General features: G+C 48.0%; 1 protein-coding gene across 1 annotated transcript in view; it reads left to right on the top strand.

Annotated features, from left to right (window-relative positions):
- Positions 1-22,188, top strand: part of LOC134948059 (ficolin-1-A-like) — a 137,908-nt gene that overhangs the window by 90,617 nt on the left and 25,103 nt on the right. Inside the window, exons 5-9 of the mRNA XM_063935819.1 lie at positions 511-564; positions 1,066-1,101; positions 5,702-5,725; positions 9,195-9,319; positions 15,217-15,346. Of these exons, the coding sequence (XP_063791889.1) occupies positions 511-564; positions 1,066-1,101; positions 5,702-5,725; positions 9,195-9,319; positions 15,217-15,346 (369 nt within the window). The remainder of the gene's footprint in view (positions 1-510; positions 565-1,065; positions 1,102-5,701; positions 5,726-9,194; positions 9,320-15,216; positions 15,347-22,188) is intronic.

The following is a 22,188-nucleotide window of genomic DNA, read 5'->3' on the forward strand; positions in this document are numbered from 1 at the left end:
ATCTAATTCATTGATGATAAAAACGAGACAATATCTGAGCAGTTGGAGAAATATTAGCCAGTAAAGTTGCCTATGGAGGCCTATGTATAGTCCCTCTTGTGCAGCCTCCGGCTGGCTCCCAGATCAGACGCTGCGCACGTGCGCAGTGCTAGGCTCCAGTATGGCGGAGAAATGACTGCTAGGGACAGAGATTATCGTTGCCGCTGTCCCTGCGATTACACTTAGTACATAGCGCGGCTATATTCATTTAAAATTCCGACTGTATGTTCTGCATCCGGTCTCTCCAGTGCGACTGCGCATAGCGCCATCTACAGATCTTACATGGCGGCAGTGCCCAGACCGCGGGGTGCGGATGCCATATAATAAGAAGTGATACCGGTGGGACTGGCCAACACGATTATGTTACATTGTATAATAAATGGCTCATTCGGTATGGGTGACGCTTTCTAGAATGTTCTCAGTACAACAAATAACTGCTGCTGCAGCTTCACCACCATTCTCCTTCCGCAGGCGATCCCGGAGACGACGGAACTCCCGGAGAAACAGGATTTCCTGGGATACCAGGTACATGCTGATTTATTTTTAAGGTTTCGTTAAATCTAATGTACAGGACATGGTAATATATATATATATATATATATATATATATAGAGGCATGCTCAATATTCCTGGACATACCCCTGAGCCTCACAAGTCACGTCTCCAATTCCCACAGCCACTGCGGCATTTTAGTGTGGTCACGCCCACGCACCCCTGGGTACACACCCCATAACAGGGGACCTCTCACAATAACAGCTGCATGTGAAGGTGTGTCCCCCCCGTCCCCCCCCCCCCCCCCACCACCCCACCCCCACTTCCCGGTATAACAGTCCCCTTGGTGGTAATTCCGTACAGGCACTCTATTATGCGATTGGTGTACAGTACAGGGGCAGAACTATAGCCGGCGCGGCCGCAGACCTCGCCCCATTCTACACTACATACCGCTGCACTGTATCTACAGGATAGACAATAAATGGGGTCTACACAGAGATCTGCTGAATTTACCATAATCTAATCTTCCCACAGGCCCGCCTGGGATCAGGGGTCCGCCTGGAGCAGAAGGTATGAGTCATGTAAAAGTTAATATTTAAAAACCATTGCAATTGTTACTGTAACCAGATGCAACTCTGATAAGGAGAAGTGCGCCACTATACCTTAAATGATCAAGATGACCTCTGAGAAAAGGTGACTGAAACCTGGGCCAGGTGCGTCCTTTTATACAATGTTCCAAAAACAGTACAATGGGGTATGTTAGATCTTCTTCCATTGGTCTAGGGGTAGGGACATATTCAGTACACCCTGGGTCATTGGTTAGTTTTAATCTTGTCATGTGATTACAGTTGTTTACCTCTGGGCTCCTGACTAAAGACCAGTTCAAACCGACCACAGTATCATACAGGAATATACATGAATCCGGTATCGCTAATAACTTGTTGCCGCAACATGTGACAATATCCTCACAACCACCGGATTATTACTTATGTGACCCTGAACAATTTGATCCCACACACAGTGTACTTATGCAGTCCCATCTCTGTACTACACGTATGGCTAGACATCCAATGAAACAATACCTATATATATATATATATATATATATACACATACACACACACACACATATATACATACATACATACATACATATATATGTATGTATATATATATATATATATATATATATATATTCAGTTGTCCAGTTGTGCAAGGACTATGTGTAACTCATAGTGTAGGGGACAGGTCATTACTGTGTAAACCATAAAGCCAGAATACATAATACATATGACATATCACTATTAATTCAAGTATCAATATCTGGTTTAAATTGAATATTACTTCATGGTCGCCTGGCTTAGATCAACAAGAAACACACAGGATTCTGAAGTGCATGAATGTGTGTTAAGCACACATTCTGGAATCTGCTTATCTTTAGCTATTGTATGGTATCTGGCTTCTTGTTTGTTAGAGACAATGACAGCACGGGATCAATGGGATCATCACCAAGCCTTAATTGTTTATGCTAACAATTGAGGCAAACAATGGTATTTACACATTCAATCAGTCAAAGGTCTATCTTCCATTGACACAATGTCTGTTTGGACAAAACAATCTGATATGTTTAAAACACTATTTGATTTGTATTCCTGGATGTAACACATTTGAGTGTATGTAATAAATATTTGCTGTTGTCTTACAGTATGATATTTATTAACAAATGCATCTTCTACCGTAATGCGCACAGTAACTTGCGGTTACGGTCATTCACGCCCTACCGTATTAGCTATAGCATGCGTATTTGACGCATACATCGTAGATGCATCCATTAGTAAATGCCATAGTGTATTCTAAATATCGAAATATGCAATTTGACTTTGACAGTTATGAGTATGGAAGATAATTGAGATATAATAACGGCGACTTATTTTCACCAATCTGGTGATGTGCATGAAACTCGCTGACAATGATAATTACAAATACCCACTGTGTATACAGATTGGGATAAGATAATAAGGTCTAGCGCAAACTCTTATTGTGGTAAGGAGAAAGTTCAAATAACACAAAAGTTTTCATGTCTCCCAGAACGATGGACGAAAATCTTCAAAATGAAGTCTGTGCAGTTCCAAAATAGCCAAATAATAATTTCATATTCTTAAATTTCAAAACGTAAGTTTCTCCTCTCTCTGTTCACTTATCATTTGGAAATTATATCTCAGATACAAATAGGAAACAGGAGGGGTCCTATAGTGTAATACAGTCTTATAGAGAGTAAAATAAAGCACAAGTCTGGCAGCGTATCTTAGGTGAAGGTGTATAATCCACACCAAATCTCGTTATTGGTATTTATGTTTCTGTCTCCCAGGGACATGCGTTCCACTTCACTTAGCTGCACAGTGAGAACACACTGCATACTTGCACCCAAAGACCAGCCAGAGGGACTATCCTGCCAGCCACAGGGACCAGCGTGTTGAAGAGGGACCGTCCTGTCAGCCAACCAGAGGAACCATCCCGCCAGCCAGCCACAGGGACCAGCATGTTGAAGAGGTACCGTCCTGCCAGCCAACCAGAGGAACCATCCTGCCAGCCAGCCACAGTGACCAGCGTATTGAAGAGGACCGTCCTGCCAGCCAACCAGAGGAACCATCCTGCCAGCCAGGCAGCCAGCCACAGGACCAGCGTATTGAAGAGGACCGCCCTGCCAGCCAACCAGAGGAACCATCCTGCCAGCCAACCACAGTGACCAGCATATTGAAGAGGGACCGTCCTGTCAGCCAACCAGAGGAACCATCCTGCCAGCCAGCCAGCCACAGGGACCAGCGTGTTAAAGAGGGACTGTCCTGCCAGCCAACCAGAGGAACCATCCTGCCAGCCAGCCACAGGGACCAGCGTGTTGAAGAGGGACCATCCCGCCAGCCAACCAGAAGAACCATCCTGCCAGCCAGCCACAGGGACCAGCATGTTGAAGAGGGACCATCCTGCCAGCCAACGAGAGGAACCATCCTGCCAGCCAGCCAGCCACAGGGACCAGCGTGTTAAAGAGCGACTGTCCTGCCAGCCAACCAGAGGAACCATCCTGCTAGCCAGCCACAAGGACCAGCGTGTTGAAGAGGGACTATCCTGCCAGCCAACCAGAGGAACCATCCTGCCAGCCACAGGGACCAGCGTATTGAAGAGGGACTGTCCTGCCAGCCAACCAGAGGAACCATCCTGCCAGCCAGCCACAGGGACCAGCGTGTTGAAGAGGGACCATCCCACCAGCCAACCAGAAGAACCATCCTGCCAGCCAGCCACAGGGACCAGCATGTTGAAGAGGTACCGTCCTGCCAGCCAACGAGAGGAACCATCCTGCCAGCCAGCCAGCCACAGGGACCAGCGTATTGAAGAGGGACTGTCCTGCCAGCCAACCAGAGGAACCATCCTGCCAGCCAGCCACAGTGACCAGCATGTTGAGGAGGTACCGTCCTGCCAGCCAACGGGAGGAACCATCCTGCCAGCCAGCCACAGGGACCAGTGTATTGAAAAGGGACTGTCCTGCCAGCCAACCAGAGGAACCATCCTGCCAGCCAGCCACAGTGACCAGCGGGTTGAAGAGGAACCATCCTGCCAGCCAGCCACAGGGACCAGCGTGTTGAAGAGGGATCGTCCTGCCAGCCATCCAGAGGAACCATCCTGCCAGCCAGCCAGCCAGCCACAAGGACCAGCGTGTTAAAGAGGGACTGTCCTGCCAGCCAACCAGAGGAACCATCCTGCCAGCCAGCCAGCCACAGGGACCAGTGTATTGAAGAGGGACTGTCCTGCCAGCCAACCAGAGGAACCATCCTGCCAGCCAGCCACCGGGACCAGCGTGTTGAAGAGGGACCGTCCTGTCAGCCAACCAGAGGAACCATCCTGCCAGCCAGCCACAGGGACCAGCGTGTTGAAGAGGGACCATCCCGCCAGCCAACCAGAGGAACCATCCTGCCAGCCAGCCACAGGGACCAGCATGTTGAAGAGGGACCGTCCTGCCAGCCAACGAGAGGAACCATCCTGCCAGCCAGCCACAGTGACCAGCGGGTTGAAGAGGAACCATCCTGCCAGCCAGCCACAGGGACCAGCGTGTTGAAGAGGGACCATCCTGCCATCCATCCAGAGGAACCATCCTGCCAGCCAACCACAGGGACCAGCGTCTTGAAGAGGGACCATCCTGCCAGCCAACCAGAGGAACCATCCTGCCAGCCAGCCACAGGGACCAGCGTGTTAAAGATGGACTGTCCTGCCAGCCAACCAGAGGAACCATCCTGCCAGCCAGCCACAGGGACCAGCGTATTGAAGAGGGACTGTCCTGCCAGACAACGAGAGGAACCATCCTGCCAGCAAGCCACAGGGACCAGCATGTTGAAGAGGGACCGTCCTACCAGCCAACGAGAGGAACCATCCTGCCAGCCAGCCAGCCACAGGGACCAGCGTATTGAAGAGGGACTGTCCTGCCAGACAACCAGAGGAACCATCCTGCCAACAAGCCACAGGGACCAGCATGTTGAAGAGGGACCATCCTGCCAGCCAGCCACAGGGACCAGCATGTTGAAGAGGGACCGTCCTGCCAGCCAACCAGAGGAACCATCCTGCCAGCCAGCCACAGGGACCAGCGTGTTGAAGAGGGACCGTCCTTCTAGCCAACCAGAGGAACCATCCTGCCAGTCAGCCACAGGGACCAGCCTGTTGCAGAGGGGCCAGACAACCGGCATAATTCCCGTATGAGAGTTGGGCAGAGGGAGGAGAAACTTACAGTTTTAATTTTAAGAATTTGAGAGTATTATTGGGTTACTTGGAAATTGTATATACTTCACTTTGAAGATTTTCTTCTATGTCCCTGGGAGACATAGACATTTTGAAGATTTTCGTCCATCGTTCTGTGAGACTTGAGAATTTTTGCTTTATTTTAACTTTATCCTTACCACAATAAGAGTTTGCGCTAGACCTTACTTCCTTTACAAATCCTATATCTCTTTGCCCCACAGGTGGGCAAAAAAGGTCTTATCTGCACTCTATTTGGAGGCACCGAACTTTCCCTGTATTGTATTGGGATAAGATAATGTTTAGTAATTTCTAGATGTTCAGCATAATTATACAATGGGCGTGATGTACAAATGATTTACTCCATGTATTAATCTTGTACCCTTTACAGGAGAGAGAGGAGATCCCTTAGATGGTAAGAGAACGTTGAGAATATGTATTGTATAACCTAACCGCTGCCTAACCCTAACCACACCCTAACCATAGCCTAGTCCTAACCATAACCACAGCCTAACCGCAGCCTAAACCGAACCACTGCCTAACCATAGCCCAGTCCTAACCCTAACCACACCCTAACCATAGCCTAGTCCTAACCCTAACCACTGCCTAACCGCAGCCTAAACCTAACCACTGCCTAACCATAGCCCAGTCCTAACCATAACCACTGCCTAACCATAGCCTAGTCCTAACCATAACCACAGCCTAACCGTAGCCTAAACCTAAACACTGCCTAACCATAGCCCAGTCCTAACCATAACCACTGCCTAACCATAGCCTAGTCCTAACCATAACCACAGCCTAACCGCAGCCTAAACCTAACCACTGCCTAACCATAGCCCAGTCCTAACCATAACCACAGCCTAACCATAGCCCAGTCCTAACCATAACCACTGCCTAACCATAGCCTAGTCCTAACCATAACCACAGCCTAACCGCAGCCTAAACCTAACCACTGCCTAACCATAGCCCAGTCCTAACCATAACCACAGCCTAACCATAGCCTAGTCCTAACCATAACCACAGCCTAACCGCAGCCTAAACCTAACCACTGCCTAACCATAGCCCAGTCCTAACCCTAACCACTGCCTAACCATAGCCTAGTCCTAACCATAACCACAGCCTAACCGCAGCCTAAACCTAACCACTGCCTAACCATAGCCCAGTCCTAACCCTAACCACTGCCTAACCATAGCCTAGTTCTAACCATAACCACAGCCTAACCGCAGCCTAAACCTAACCACTGCCTAACCATAGCCCAGTCCTAACCCTAACCACTGCCTAACCATAGCCTAGTCCTAACCATAACCACAGCCTAACCCCAGCCTAACCGTAACCTAATCATAACCACAGCCTAACCATAGCCTTAACCTAACCCTAACCACAGCCTAACCCTAACCACAGCCTAACTATAGCCTAGTACTAAAGATAACCACTGCCTAACCCTAACCACTGCCTAACTATAGCCTAGTACTAAAGAGAACCACTGCCTAACCCTAACCACTGCCTAACCCTAACCACTGCCTAACTATAGCCTAGTACTAAAGATAACCACAGCCTAACCCTAACCACAGCCTGTGGCCGGAGAGACACTATTGGCCACATGGACAATGGCGGCCATGGTACTTAAGGGGTTAACTCTTAAGCGCCCAGTGCCATAGTGACTGAACAATGTGCGCTTGGTGCCACTTTTAAACTGTGTACTGGCGCTGGACGCCATCTTTAAAATGTATAGGGCGCTAGGCGCTGTGTATTTAAAATTTATTTTTTATGTGTGTGCCGTGGTCCGGACCTCTCCAGTGACTGCAGCAGTGAGGGCAGTCCCCGGCGCACTGAGGTGTGTGTGTGCACCATGGGAGAGGGGAGCCGCTGCAGCCGGTAGATCAGCTGCTGCTGCAGCGCTCTGTGTGTGTACCGCCGAGCCCTTGACGCCTTAGCGCTATGGAGGCGGCCAGCCGCGGCAGCCAACACGAGCGGTGCGCTGCTCATGGGGGACTGTGCTAGCCAGCCCCCTATGTGGCGGAGGTGCGTGTAGGTAACTGGATGCTGGAGACTGGGAGCTACGCTCCCGGTACCTCAGTGCTCCAGAGCCACGGTGGCCGGGACAAGCAGATTTCTGGAAGTAAGTTTAGGTGGGAAAACTTCCCCCAGCCTAGACTGAACGTCACCGGGCAGATCCAGACCCTCCAGGATAGGACGGTCAAAGGAGAGTGACCACTACCCACTGTCCATAGAGAACAATGGTAGCTGTGCATGTGACCAAGGCATGCACAGCCCATGGGTAAACATTGATTGGTTGTAAACCACAGGGTGGGCTTACCCCCTGTGGTATTGTGTATTGGAGTAGGATAAAAGGAGGGCAGCTGCCCCATGAAAAGTGCATTCTACCATTTTCATTCTGCTATAACATCTTGCTGTACTGCTGTTGCCCCTAGCAATAGGGAAGAGTCTTTTTGAAGACTATTTAAGCAAATAAACATCATCTGCCTCAGGACGACCGCTTCATCTTGTGACCTGCAGGACTAGGTGAAACCTAGCTCTGTTTTCCGGCTGTCCAGGGTGTATCCAGCGTCTCCAAGTTCCGCCTTCCGATAGCTACCGGCAGAGGCCTAGTCAAGTGACTAGTGGGGATTCGTCAGCACCACACAGGTGTGGTAAGGCAGTGTATCGACGCATATAGAGCAGAACCGTGGTTCCAGACGCCACGGCAGGTTAGGAGTTTGGTGGTGGCAGCGCAGAACCCACCCACTGCACAGTGGGTGGAGTCAGTAACAAGCGGTAACTGACGGTAAGCGGGAATCCCCTATGAAGCCAGGTCTCGTGTGACCTAAACATCCAATCTGTGTACTGGGGACAGGACGCGAAAGCGGTGAGGCTTTCGTACGGGACCGTCCAGTCACACAACCTAACCCTAAACCTAACCCTAACCACAGCCTAACCGTAAACCCAACCCTAACCACAGCTTAACCCTAACCGTAACCTAACCATAACCACAGCCTAGCCCTAACCATAACCACAGCCTAACCCTAATCACAGCCTAACTCTAAACACAGCCTAACTGTAGACCTAACCCTAACCACAGCCTAACCTTAAACCTAACCATAGCCTAACCCTAAACCCAACCCTAACCACAACCTAACGCTATCCACAGCCTAACCCTAAACCTAACCCTAACTACAGCCTAACCCTAACCATAGCCTAACCCCAGCCTAACCCCAGCCTAACTTTAACCACAGCCTAACCTTAAACATAACCCTAACCACAGCCTAACCTTAAACCTAACTCCACAGCTTAACCTTGACCACAGCCTAAACCTAACCCCAGCCTAACCTAACCACGGCCTAACTCTAACCACAGACTATCCCCAGCCTAACCTAACCACAGCCTAACCCTAAACCTAACCCAAACCACGGCCTAATCCTAACCACAGCCTAACCGCCTTAATGGATTGTGCTTGTTGACATTTTGACAGTCGGCATTCAACATGCTTACATTCTGGTGTCGACATAACGATGATGTGGTCCTAAATTCCAATGAATATAGCTGTAGTAAAAAGCGCCCAGGTATGAATGAAGAGCGCGCTCTTTCCTTGCGCAGGCGCTGTGATAAATGTGTCTCTTTGTACACCTCGCGCAATTCCATGTGTACTGCACATGTACACAACTTGCCACCCCTGGTGCTTGCAGACGAGGGGCACACACACGCCTGCGGGGGATAGTAAGGGTGAGTCTACCCCTGCCTGAGATACCTACCTAGTGTAGCGTCTGCACCTGCACCAGACGGATGCTCCAGGTGCACCTCTGCACGTATCTAAAGATTCCGATAATTCAGAATACAATATGCCCAGGAGCGGGTTATGCTCGTCACCTCCTCTGTGTGTTCCATAGCTCCAAGGAACTGCAAAGAGCTGCAAGACTTGGGAATGACTCTTACGGGATGGTATACCATATTTCCGGATGGCAATCCTCTGAGGGTTATGTGTGACATGGAAAGTGATGGCGGAGGATGGATCGTAAGTTTCCAACAGAATATGTTATAAAAATGCAGATGTGTCCTTTCTAACTATTGCTTCAGTCGCACCAAATTGCCCCCTATGTGCCAGTTTCCGGGCACCCCAGCTTCAGTCGCACCAAACTGCCCCCCATGCAGAGCCGGCCATAGGTATAGGCAAACTAGGCAATTGACTAGGGCATTTGATATGCCTAGGGGCATCAGCAGCTTCTGCTGATTAAAATGATATGTGGCATGCCTATATTCGGTATGTAGCATTTCATATGCAGATACAGCCGCAGTCTCACACAGTATATAGGCATGCTGCATATCAGTTTAATCAGTAGAAGCTGCTTATGCATCCTAGCCACATAGCAATGCAAATAAGATGTATTTTCATAAAAATAAAATAAAAAAATTAAAAAGGTGTGGCCGACGTTAGCATTAATACAAGATTTATGAGGACACATCTGTATCCAAGCAGAGGCAGAGGTCACAGTGTTAGTGGCAGTGTGAGTGCTGTGTGCGTGTGAGTGGGTTGGTTGTGCAGTAGTGTTCGGAATATGTGTAAGGAGCGTTATGTGTGTCATGTAAAAATGCATTAATACTGTGCAGCATATGTGTAAAGGGCCACTATGTGTATAAGGGCATTAATAATGTGCGGCATATGTGTAACAGGGTACTACTGTATGTGTGTCATTATGTGTATAGGGGCACTAATGTGCAGCAAATGTGTAGGGGGCACTATGTGTCATTATGTGTATAAGGGCATTAATGTGCGGCATATGTGTAAGGGACATTATGGGTAAAAGGGTATTAATAAATGTTGTCATAATGTGTAAGGTGCATTATTTTTATAAGGACAGTAATAAGGTGTCTCATGTGTAGGGGCCATTACTGTGTGGAATGTGTATAAATGCATTACTAATGTGTGGCATTTTGTGTATAAGGTGCTCAGGTGCTCTACTATGTGGCGTTGCATATAGAAAGGGCACTACTGTGTCGTCTAATGTGAATAAAGAGCAATAGGGTGTGGTGTAATGTGAATAAGGAGCAATTCAGTGTGATGTAATGTGAATAAGGGGCTCTACTGTGAGGAGTAACGTTTATAAGGTAAAGTGATACTACTGTGGGATGTAATATGAATTATGGACACTATCGCATGATTGAATGTGAATAAAGTTGCAGTACTGTGTGTCGTAATTGGAATTGGGGTTACTATTGTGTAGCCATGCCCCTTGCCAGCAAAAACACACCCCTTTATGGGCTGTGCGCCAAATGTGCGAACTGTTCCTATTTCAAATATAGGGGGTACAAACACCAAAATATGGACTGCTATGGGTGAGGGGTAATGGTGCTGGGAAAGGGGTGAGGGTCAGAGGCTGAACCAGCGGTAGTGCTAGGGGGCACCAGCCAAAACTTGCCTAGGGCATCAGATTGGCAAGGGCCGGCTCTGCCCCCATGTGCCAGTTCCCGGGCACCCCGGCTTCAATCACACCAAATAGTCCCTCCTAGTGACAATTTCCAGGCATCCCGGCTTCAGTCGCACCAAATTGCCCCCCATGTGCTAGTTCCTGGGCATTCCGGCTTCAGTTGCACCAAATTGCCCCTCCGTGTGCCAATTTCCAGGCATCCGGGCTTTAGTTGCACCAAATTGCCCCCCATGTGCTAGTACCCGGGAGTCCCGTCTTCAGTTGCACCAAATTGCCCCCCATGTGCCAGTTACCAGGTGCCCTGGTTTCAGTTGCACCAAATTGCCCCTCTGTGTGCCAGTTCCCGGGCACCCTGGCTTCAGTCGCACCAGATTTCCCCCCATGTGTTAGTTACCAGGTGCCCTGGCTTCAGTTGCACCAAATACCCCTCTGTGTGTCAGTTCCCGGGCGTCCTGGCTTCAGTCACACCAAATTGCCCCCCATGTGCCAGTTACCAGGTGCCCTGGTTTCAGTTGCACCAAATTGCCCCTCTGTGTGCCAGTTCCCCGGCACCCTGGCTTCAGTCGCACCAGATACCCCTCTGTGTGTCAGTTCCCGGGTGTCCTGGCTTCAGTCACACCAAATAGCCTCTCCTAGTGCCAATTTCCGGGCATCCCGCCTTCAGTCGCACCAAATTGCACCCCATGTGCCAGTTCCCAGGCACCCCGGCTTCAATCGCACCAAATAGCCTCTCCGTGTGCCAATTTCCAGGCATCCGGGCTTTAGTTGCACCAAATTGCCCCCCATGTGCCAGTACCCGGGCGTCCCGTCTTCAGTCACACCAAATACCCCTCCGTGTGCCAATTTCCAGGCATCCGGGCTTTAGTTGCACCAAATTGCCCCCCATGTGCCAGTACCCGGGTGTACCGTCTTCAGTCACACCAAATACCCCTCCGTGTGCCAGTTCCAGGGCGTCCCGGCTTCAGTTCCAGATTTTTTTTTTTTCCTAATACTACCTGCTAAGCACCAGCCATTGATTCCTATATGTCACCTATGCAGGAGAAGAGAGGAACCTTTCCATCAATCACAGTCACAATGGATTAGAGGCAAAATAATTGTTAATAAAGACACTGATATGAGTCAGCAAGATACGCAATTCTAAAGGTGTGTACACACGGTGAGATCCGGAATAACCCCGATTCTCACTGCGCGATAGGAGCTAGGTCGGTATTGCCAGCATATAATGACTGTGCTTGCGATACTGGCTTTGTACGATTTTGGCAAAGTGTGTTTTATACTATATAGTCAAAATTGACTTGCCTGCACAGTCTATCTAGGCGTGTGATACTGACCTCGCGGTACCGCACATCGGGATCGCAAAGTGACTTTCACCTTACAATCTGCACTAACTTTCTTTGCGATTTTGACTATATAGTCAAAATCACCCCCCAAAAAAAATCTCACCGTGTGTACCCACCTTTACATTTAAGAAAGTGATCCCTGGTGTCAGATGTTAAAGACATACCTACATATTCTATGTACTTACATTAACACTATTCGTTCACCATGCTAATATACTTCCAGGGACAAATTGTGAACGGGGGGAAAAATGAAGAAAGTTGCCTCATATAGACAGGTCTAACCCTACTGCAGGGGGCACCAACACACAAGGGTTATATTACATTGTCCCTAGCAGCGTGACAGGAAAATATAAATCACATTACCTGTGCCTATCCATACCCAAAACTTAGAGCATCCTAGTGATATACAATACAGAGAGCATCTTAGTGACAGCCATACAATACACGGAGCATTGACTATCATACAACACAGAAAGCACTCTATTGCCAGGCATACAATACAGAACGCATTCTAGTGCCAGGCATACAATACAGAAAGCATTCTAGTGCCAGGCATACAATACAAAATGCATTCTAGTGCCAGGCATACAATACAGAAAGCATTCTAGTGCTAGGCATACAATACAGAAAGCACTCTAGTGCCAGGCATACAATACAGAAAGCATTCTAGTACCAGGCATACAATACAGAAAGCATTCTAGTGCCAGGCATACAATACAGAAAGCATTCTAGTGCCAGGCATACAATACAAAACGCATTCTAGTGCCAGACATACAATACAGAAAGCATTCTAGTGCTAGGCATACAATACAGAAAGCACTCTAGTGCCAGGCATACAATACAGAAAGCATTCTAGTACCAGACATACAATACAGAAAGCATTCTAGTGCCAGGCATACAATACAGAAAGCATTCTAGTGCCAGGCATACAATACAGAAAACATTCTAATGCCAGGCATACAATACAGAAAACACTCTAGTGCCAGGCATATATTATAGAACGCACTCTAGTGCCAGTCATTCAATACAGAAAGCATTCTATTGCCAGGCATGCAATGCAGAAAACATTCTAGTGCCAGGCATACAATACAGAAAGCATTCTAGTGCCAGGCATACAATCCAGAAAGCATTGTAGTGCCAGGCATACAATATAGAAAGCATTCAAGTGCCAGGCATACAATACAGTAGGCATTCTAGTGATAGAAAGCATTGTAGTACCAGGCATACAATACAGAAAACATTCTAGTGCCAGGCATACAATACAGAAAACATTCTAGTGCCAGGCATACAATACAGTAGGCATTCTAGTGCCAGGCATGCAATACAGAAAGCATTCTAGTGCCAGGCATACAATACAGTAGGCATTCTAGTGATAGAAAGCATTGTAGTGCCAGGCATACAATACAGAAAGCATTCTAGTGCCAGGCATACAATACAGTAGGCGTTCTAGTGCCAGGTATGCAATACAGAAAACATTCTAGTGCCAGGCATACAATACAGAAAGCATTCTAGTGCCAGGCATACAATACAGAAAGCATTCTAGTGCCAGGCATACAATACAGAAAGCATTCTAGTGCCAAGCATACAACATTTGGACATGACAGTGATAAAATTAAGCGGGTTAATAACAGACAGTTACATAGGTAGGAAGGCCCTGCTCGTAAGCTTACAGTCTATAGGAAATAGGCATTGATACACAAGGATAGGTGCTATATATTGCATAATGGTCCATCAGATTGCAGAGGTTATTGGTGGGCTGTATGAGGAGGTCACACAGTGATGTTGGCCTGGAGTCAGGAGGATGGTAAAGTGAAGGAAGAGAAGATATGTGGAGGATATGTGTGGACTGCACAGTGGGGATGTGACTGGATAGGAAAGCTTATGATGGTTATGTGAACGGTTCTGGAATGTGATAAGCTGCCTGAATAGGTGAGTTTTCAGGGAGACTAGAGGAGAGTCTTATTGTGCGTGGTAGGGCATTCCACAGAGTGGGTGCAGCCCAGAGAAAGTCCTGCAGTCGTGCATGGGAGCGAGTAATGAGTGTGGATGAGACGCAGATCTTGTGCAGAGCGGAGAGGTCGGATTGGCAGATATTATGAGATGAGTGAGGAGATGTATGATGGTGCAGTTTGGTGAATGGCCTTGTGTGTGAGTAAAAGTATTTGATATTGAATACGGTAGAATACAGGTAACCAATGGAGGGACTGACAGAGCTGATGATGTGATACACTGCGCCATGTCATGAGCATCCATATTGATTCTCTGCCATATGTCTATCATTTGCTCTTCACTCTTGGAGTCTCCAACTATAAACCAGGGAAACCAGCAGCCCAGACACCAGGAAATGGTTTATATAATAAAATGACTACTACTAATAATAATTATGTGAGGAATATTTATTTTAAATAAGTTATTGAAATGCATCTGATAGACCCCATCAGGGGCGGATTGGGAACAAAAAGCGGCCCTGGAAAAAATTAAACTAGTGGCCCCACATGGGCAGCACCAGAGGTGTAAGTTCTAGCCATGGGCCATGGCAGCAGCACCCTCCCCCCAAGACTTCCCAGATAGTGGGCATGTCCAGCATCAAGGGGGAAGTTAAAAAGAAATAAAATAAAATATTATGAGCACGTTATATGATACACCTTCAGAATTTAGGAAACTATATCATTCTTTAGAAAGATATTTTCTTGCTTATTACACCAACCGTATCCCAATCACTATTCACTCAATCTTATATGTCAGCCAAGCAGGCAGATAGAGCATACACTAGATCATCTGCAATCACAGGCTAAGTGGCAAAGTCATTTTCATATATGCAAATTATTTTGCATCTTATTCATTATGTCTATAAAAAGGACCACATGTCCTCAGACAAAACAGGCCCCACGGGTGCGTCGGCCCACCGGGAATCTTCCCTATGAGCCCTATGGCCAATCCGCCTCTGGACCCCATGATGTCATGAGGAGGCCATCGCAATATTGGGAACTCTCCTGTATGTAGCCATACACAAATATTTCCTTCATCCCTACAACCTGCGTAGTGATGGCAGAGGCTTCATCCCGGCGCTCCCCTAACTACAGTAGGTACCACTCGCTGGAGCCAGGTCAGAGCAGCAGCTGCTGTAGTATCTCATCTCTTTGCAGGTCTTCCAGAGACGCTCGGATGGTTCAGTGAATTTTAACCGCAACTGGGAGTCCTACAAGAGAGGATTTGGGAATCAGTGGAGTGAGTTCTGGATGGGGAACGACCACATTCACTCACTAACATCAAAAGGTAATACTCCCGTCACAGTCATCGTAATGATATATCCAGCAGGTTCCAGATCTATTATCCATAATGCTGAAGTCTGAGTTTTCAGAGTAGATGTTTCTCCACAATTCCGTACCTAGAACTAGTATTCCTCTTGCACATACTTGTATGACTGCAGCCTAATGGAGGTAAATAAGAAGTAAAGAGAGGAAATACTTTGGTCTTTCTCCTTTAGTTGGTTTCAGAACTAGATTCCAAAATCTTAAACTCGCAATGTTCTCATAAGTCAGACGGACTCCTGATACCCCAGAACAAATGGGGCAAACAGGAACAGGCTCCTATGACTGTTTTAACTTATTGAAGATCTAATGGGATGTATAGGGTAGACATTACGGCCTGAGTGAATGTCAGCTCAATGGAAAATAAGAGCCAGGAGTGTCACATGGGGTGGGTGACCAGACAAGGAGTCAGGAGTGTCACATGGGCTGGGTGACCAGACAGGGAGCCAGGAGTGTCACATGGGGTGGGTGATCAGACAAGGAGCCAGGAGTGTCACATGGGGTGGGTGACCAGACAAGGAGCCAGGAGTGTCACATGGGGTGGGTGACCAGACAAGGAGCCAGGAGTGTCACATGGGGTGGGTGACCAGACAAGGAGTCAGGAGTGTCACATGGGCTGGGTGACCAGACAGGGAGCCAGGAGTGTCACATGGGGTGGGTGATCAGACAAGGAGCCAGGAGTGTCACATGGGGTGGGTGACCAGACAGGGAGCCAAGAGTGTCACATTGGGTGGGTGAACAGACAGGGAAACGGGAGTGTCACATTGGGTGGGTGATCAGACAGGGAACCAGGAGTGTCACATGGGGTGGGTGACCAGACTGGGAGCCAAGAGTGTCACATGGGGTGGGTGACCAGACAAGGAGCCGGGAGTGTCACATGGGGTGGGTGACCAGACAAGGAGCCAGGAGTGTCACATGTGGTGGGTGACCAGACAGGGAAACGGGAGTGTCACATTGGGTGGGTGATCAGACAGGGAAACGGGAGTGTTACATGGGGTGGGTGATCAGACAGGGAGCCAGGAGTGTCACATGTGGTGGGTGACCAGACAGGGAAACGGGAGTGTCACATTGGGTGGGTGATCAGACAGGGAAACGGGAGTGTTACATGGGGTGGGTGATCAGACAGGGAGCCAGGAGTGTCACATGGGGTGGGTGATCAGACAGGGAGCCAGGAGTGTCACATGGGGTGGGTGATCAGATAAGGAGTCAGGAGTGTCACATGGGGTGGGTGACCAGACAGGGAGCCGGGAGTGTCACATGGGGTGGGTGATCAGACAAGGAGCCGGGAGTGTCACATGGGGTGGGTGATCAGACAAGGAGCCAGGAGTGTCACATGGGGTGGGTGACCAGACAAGGAGCCAGGAGTGTCACATGGGGTGGGTGACCAGACAGGGAGCCAGGAGTGTCACATGGGGTGGGTGATCAGACAAGGAGCCAGGAGTGTCACATGGGGTGGGTGACCAGACAGGGAGCCAAGAGTGTCACATGGGGTGGGTGATCAGACCGGGAAACGGGAGTGTCACATTGGGTGGGTGATCAGACAGGGAACCAGGAGTGTCACATGGGGTGGGTGACCAGACAGGGAGCCAGGAGTGTCACATGGGGTGGGTGACCAGACAGGGAGCCAAGAGTGTCACATGGGGTGGGTGATCAGACAAGGAGCCAGGAGTGTCACATGGGGTGGGTGACCAGACAGGGAGCCAAGAGTGTCACATGGGGTGGGTGACCAGACAAGGAGCCAGGAGTGTCACATGTGGTGGGTGACCAGACAGGGAAACGGGAGTGTCACATTGGGTGGGTGATCAGACAAGGAGCCAGGAGTGTCACATGGGGTGGGTGACCAGACAGGGAGCCGGGAGTGTCACATGGGGTGGGTGACCAGACAGGGAGCCGGGAGTGTCACATGGGGTGGGTGACCAGACAGGGAGCCGGGAGTGTCACATGGGGTGGGTGACCAGACAGGGAGCCGGGAGTGTCACATGGGCTGGGTGATCAGACAGGGAGCCGGGAGTGTCACATGGGGTGGGTGACCAGACAGGGAGCCGGGAGTGTCACATGGGGTGGGTGACCAGACAGGGAGCCGGGAGTGTCGCATGGGGTGGGTGACCAGACAGGGAGCCAGGAGTGTCACATGGGGTGGGTGACCAGACAGGGAGCCAGGAGTGTCGCATGGGGTGGGTGATCAGACAGGGAGCCAAGAGTGTCACATGGGATGGGTGACCAGACAGGGAGCCGGGAGTGTCACATGGGGTGGGTGATCAGTCAGGGAGCCGGGAGTGTCACATGGGGTGGGTGATCAGACAAGGAGCCGGGAGTGTCACATGGGGTGGGTGACCAGACAGGGAGCCGGGAGTGTCACATGGGGTGTGACAATGCTAAATTCCTTTGTCGTATGAACAACCCTTATGAAGCTAAGAACACTGTACGCTGTTTGTTTAAGAAGTACCGTAATGGTACGCTATCTGCGTAACGATCGCTCAGCCGTAGGCGAGACGCTCAAGCGTCACGTTCGCTCACGGCCCAGTGATCACAGGACACGTTATTGGTTATGTCTAGGAGAATGATTCGCTGTAGCGTAGCGTACGTTTGAGACCACGAGGAGGTCACCAGCGATGCAGACGCTCACAACACTATACCTTTATGATAAAACCTTATACAAATGAAATACTCTGAATACCTTAATGTGAGTACAGGGTGTAAGTGCAACCTTGTGTAACCTGACTAACTACAAAGCTGCTTGAGCGTCACCGACGCTCAAGTGAACACTTAACACTATAGAAAATACACAGATGCTGGTTTAGGTTCCAAGGCCTATTAACTGTATTATATCTAATATACTTGTAAAAGGGGATAACAGTACATATGATACACTACAATATAACAGAGACTTCCTAACCACAGATCTAAACTATAAATACAACAAGACAATACTACACTGACCTAAATGCAATACAATACAATGCTATAATACTATGAGATATATAAGAGAAAAGAGAAGAGAGAGAGATAGAGAGAGAGAGAGAAATTGGCTCACAGAAAGACAATGATTACGGAGAGAAAACTTACGCACAAAGGGTATGATCGCCTGCGCCTCGATATCCAGCTCCCGATTATCAGCAGATAACCGTTGATGAGAGTGAGTGAGTTTGGATATGGTCGGCCTGCCTATTTATGCCCCACACACAATGCAATCTCATAGTCCCTACAATCCCATTGTCCATTGGCCGAAGGAATTCGGCCCTGCATCATAACAAAAGGTCATAGGGTGATTCATACAGGTGGGCTGTGACGATTTCCAACAGCTCAGGTGGGTGGGAAACTGGGTTTCCCGCCGCATACCTGAGTATGTGCAAATCATAGAAATGGACATAAACTTCTTATGTCCATAACTATTCGCACGAGCGATTAATACGCTCCAAACCAACACCGGAATATTGCTAATTAAATACTCTTCCGATGGGTACCAAACACTGCTGTATGATTCCTGTTAGACCCTTCGTACGATGCAAAGAGGGATTCCTCAGCTCAGGGACATTCTATTTTAACCAAACTTTCAGAATCTATCAAAGGGACCATGATCTATAAACTACATTAATTGTGAACAGTTGTAACGAATGAATCGCACGCTACGACCACGTAAACTCTACCGTAAATACGCATACCGCGCCTGCGAGTGCACGCTATTGCGGGTATGCGCCTCCACGGGAGAGCGTACGCACGCGCAGCACGGACCAGTGTGCGGTGCAAATATGGCAGTGTGCATAGAGACATTTTTCTGACTTCGACAGTCCACCCTTTGGCAGTCAATAATAACTGCCACAAAACTTTTAAGGAGAAAAATGTAAGTCAGGGGTTAATTGATTTCCATGGTGGGGTAAGGAAGAAGAGAGGAGTAGGTGTGAAGAAGGTATGACCTAGTGAGAAAGCAGAAGCATGTGTGTATGAGTCCATGTTTGGAGGGTCATGTATCATCGTGCCGTACGTGTGGTAAATCAAGCTTCGAGGTATTGCGAAGTATACATTTGAATTCCTTCTTATCCCGTACTAAGGGTCTGTGGATGGGCTGTCAAACTCTACCGAGCTCATTTCGGCTTTTAGTTGTAACAAAATGGGGATGCACATTTTAGTTGATGATACATGAATGGGGAAGGTATGTGGTTGCTGATATCTGTGCCTGTATTCCCTGTCGACTATGTGTGTCATTACCTGAGGGTTGTAGAGATGAAGATAAAGAACACTTATGGAAAATGCAATGATATTCTATGTCAGGGAAATGTACATCTGTCGTCGAAGTCGTTTTCGGTATCTGTTGAGAGTCGTCTTCTTTGCGCTGTATTGCTCCTTGGGCATGAGCAAATAGCTTTGTCTGAGCCATCAGATTTACAAAAAAATGTTGGGCTAGCGTGAGTTTAAAAGTACTAGGGAAACTGGGGATCCATGGCAAAGTTCATCAAGTGTCCATTTCTCAAGTGGTCAAAAGCTTCATCTTTGGTCTGGTCTGTTGTCTTGTCTGTATACCGTCTCGTCAACTTCCACGTCCAAGGGGTCTTTGTATCTTGGAGAAAAGCAGAAAAACAGGTGAAAGAAACGGACCGTATAATCGCATTTTTCATCACAGTCTGGTTTCTATCATTGGGTCATAAATCAAATCCAGGTTAATTACAGTTTCCTCACTCCTCAAGCTCATCACTTTTGTACTTTGTTTGCACCTCATTAAAGCCTGCCCGCATCTAAATATCAATCCAATTGATATAACGACACCCAAGATACATAGTAGAAACTTTCCAACATCCATTATGACTCCTTGAGCCCATTCTCCCAAACCGGAGAACCAATTTCGCGGGTTCAACCATGACACCCAACCAGTCAGCTCATTACCTACAGCAGCAAGGGTGAGATTGTGTTTTCGACGAAATTCCCACTTTAATTGGAGAATATCATCCATCTTTTGGTCTATGACCTCTACCGGATCCTCGGTGCTATTTGTGATATACGTGCAACACTTTATGCCGTATTGTGTTGCCAATGTAACACAATATCCGCCTGTTACTGCTGTAAGATAATTAAGAACCATCCTATGCTGAACTAGTTCTGTTTTGTAAGCTTGGAGTTCTCTTCCAGTGTACCTAAACGTGTCATCATACATTTCAGTGATATTATCTAACAAATTGGCGAGTGCGGAAATGTATTTATAATTCATCACTCCCCGAGCGGTACGAGTGAAATCTAACGCTACCAGAACCTGAATCCCGGTGGATTCATGGATAAGATCAGAGGCCGGATGCTCTAACCTTTCTGACAGTTGTCTTTTAACCCGGTGCTCGTAATGAGTGTGAGTATAAGGAGCTTGGGCACCACGGTGTATGTCCTTCATTTTGTCATGTGTAACAGTCATCACTTCAGGCAATACTTTTCCAATATAACACAATCCTTCAGAGTTTGGGGCAAGCCACTTGTACGCCTTTCTCCCACATATGAAATATGCATCATCGGGGAGAACATAAGGGACGGAGAAGGACATGACCATATTACAAACCTTCCAGGTGAAATCTCCTGACCCTAATTCTTCCATCTGCTTAATGCACGTATCGGTTTGTACGATATGTGCACAGTATCCTGGTGATACCTCTCCAACTCTGGTAATCCTATTTCCTAGGGTATATCGATACCGAAAAGATTTTCCTCTACTGGCTATGTGGCGTACGAGCTCTGTATCTGTAGGCATTCTATCTGCTCTGTGTGAAAAGGTCATGGTAAGGTTGCTCCATGACACTTCCCAATTTCCCGGTTTTCTAGGATTGGAGATGTTAAAACATAAGAGGGACCTATCCACATGGTATTGGTGGAGCTTCAAACTAGGAGGGCTGGAGATATTAAACCTCCGATCCACCGGTCTCCCACCACTTAGCTCAAGTACCTCCCCTAACGTTAAAGGAAATGGTACTAGCCCTGATTTGCTGTGACCCTGAGGTACTTGAGAGCATACCCAACAATCTGTTTGGTTCAACACGTTACCCACTAGAAAGTGATAGTCACTCAATGGATGCCGGTCCATATGGATATTAAAACTAGATTGGCATTTCTTTATGCATCCATCTTCAACCAGATTATCACAGAGCCTACAGATACAATTTTCTTCAGCTAACAATCCATCACAATTTCTTCTATCGGATCGTTTTCTGATACTCGCCTTTGCTTGTTGGTTTGGTTGATCTTGGAAAACTACGCCTCCATCATCATAATCGGAACCCATTCCAGAACCTCTCTCGACCTCTATGGTACTCTCGCCGGAACAGACTGCTCTGGTCAACATCATGGTTAACATCAAAATCCGGATCACAGTCTCTTGGGGCAAGTCCATCTTTGAGGAGGAAATGGAGAAGAATGAGAAGGGGGAAAAAAAATTTTTGTAAGGGAGAGGGGATGGGAAGTGGAGAAAAACAATAAAAGGGAGAGGGTAGTCGACAGCTGCTTTCGATCTTCAAGGCTCAGGTGCCGCCTCAGTCCTCCTGGAACAGACACTCTAGTGATACAACCTCTACCGTCTGTTCCTTATCACGGGGCCTCTCTGGATCAGCAACCTTTTTGCAGTGGGATGAATGGACCCAAGTCTCTCTCTCAGCAACCTTCAATGCTGTGGTGCTAGTCAATAAGACCTGGTATGGTCCTTCCCATCTATCAATAAGACAACCTGAGCGTAGAAAATTTCGTATCATTACATAATCCCCAGGTTCAATGTCATGACAATTACTATCTGGTAAATCAGGAATCACCAACTTCAGATTATCATTTTGATTCCTCAACTGC

This window comes from Pseudophryne corroboree, chromosome 8 (genome assembly GCF_028390025.1).
Source record: "Pseudophryne corroboree isolate aPseCor3 chromosome 8, aPseCor3.hap2, whole genome shotgun sequence".
Taxonomy (NCBI): Eukaryota; Metazoa; Chordata; class Amphibia; order Anura; family Myobatrachidae; genus Pseudophryne; species Pseudophryne corroboree.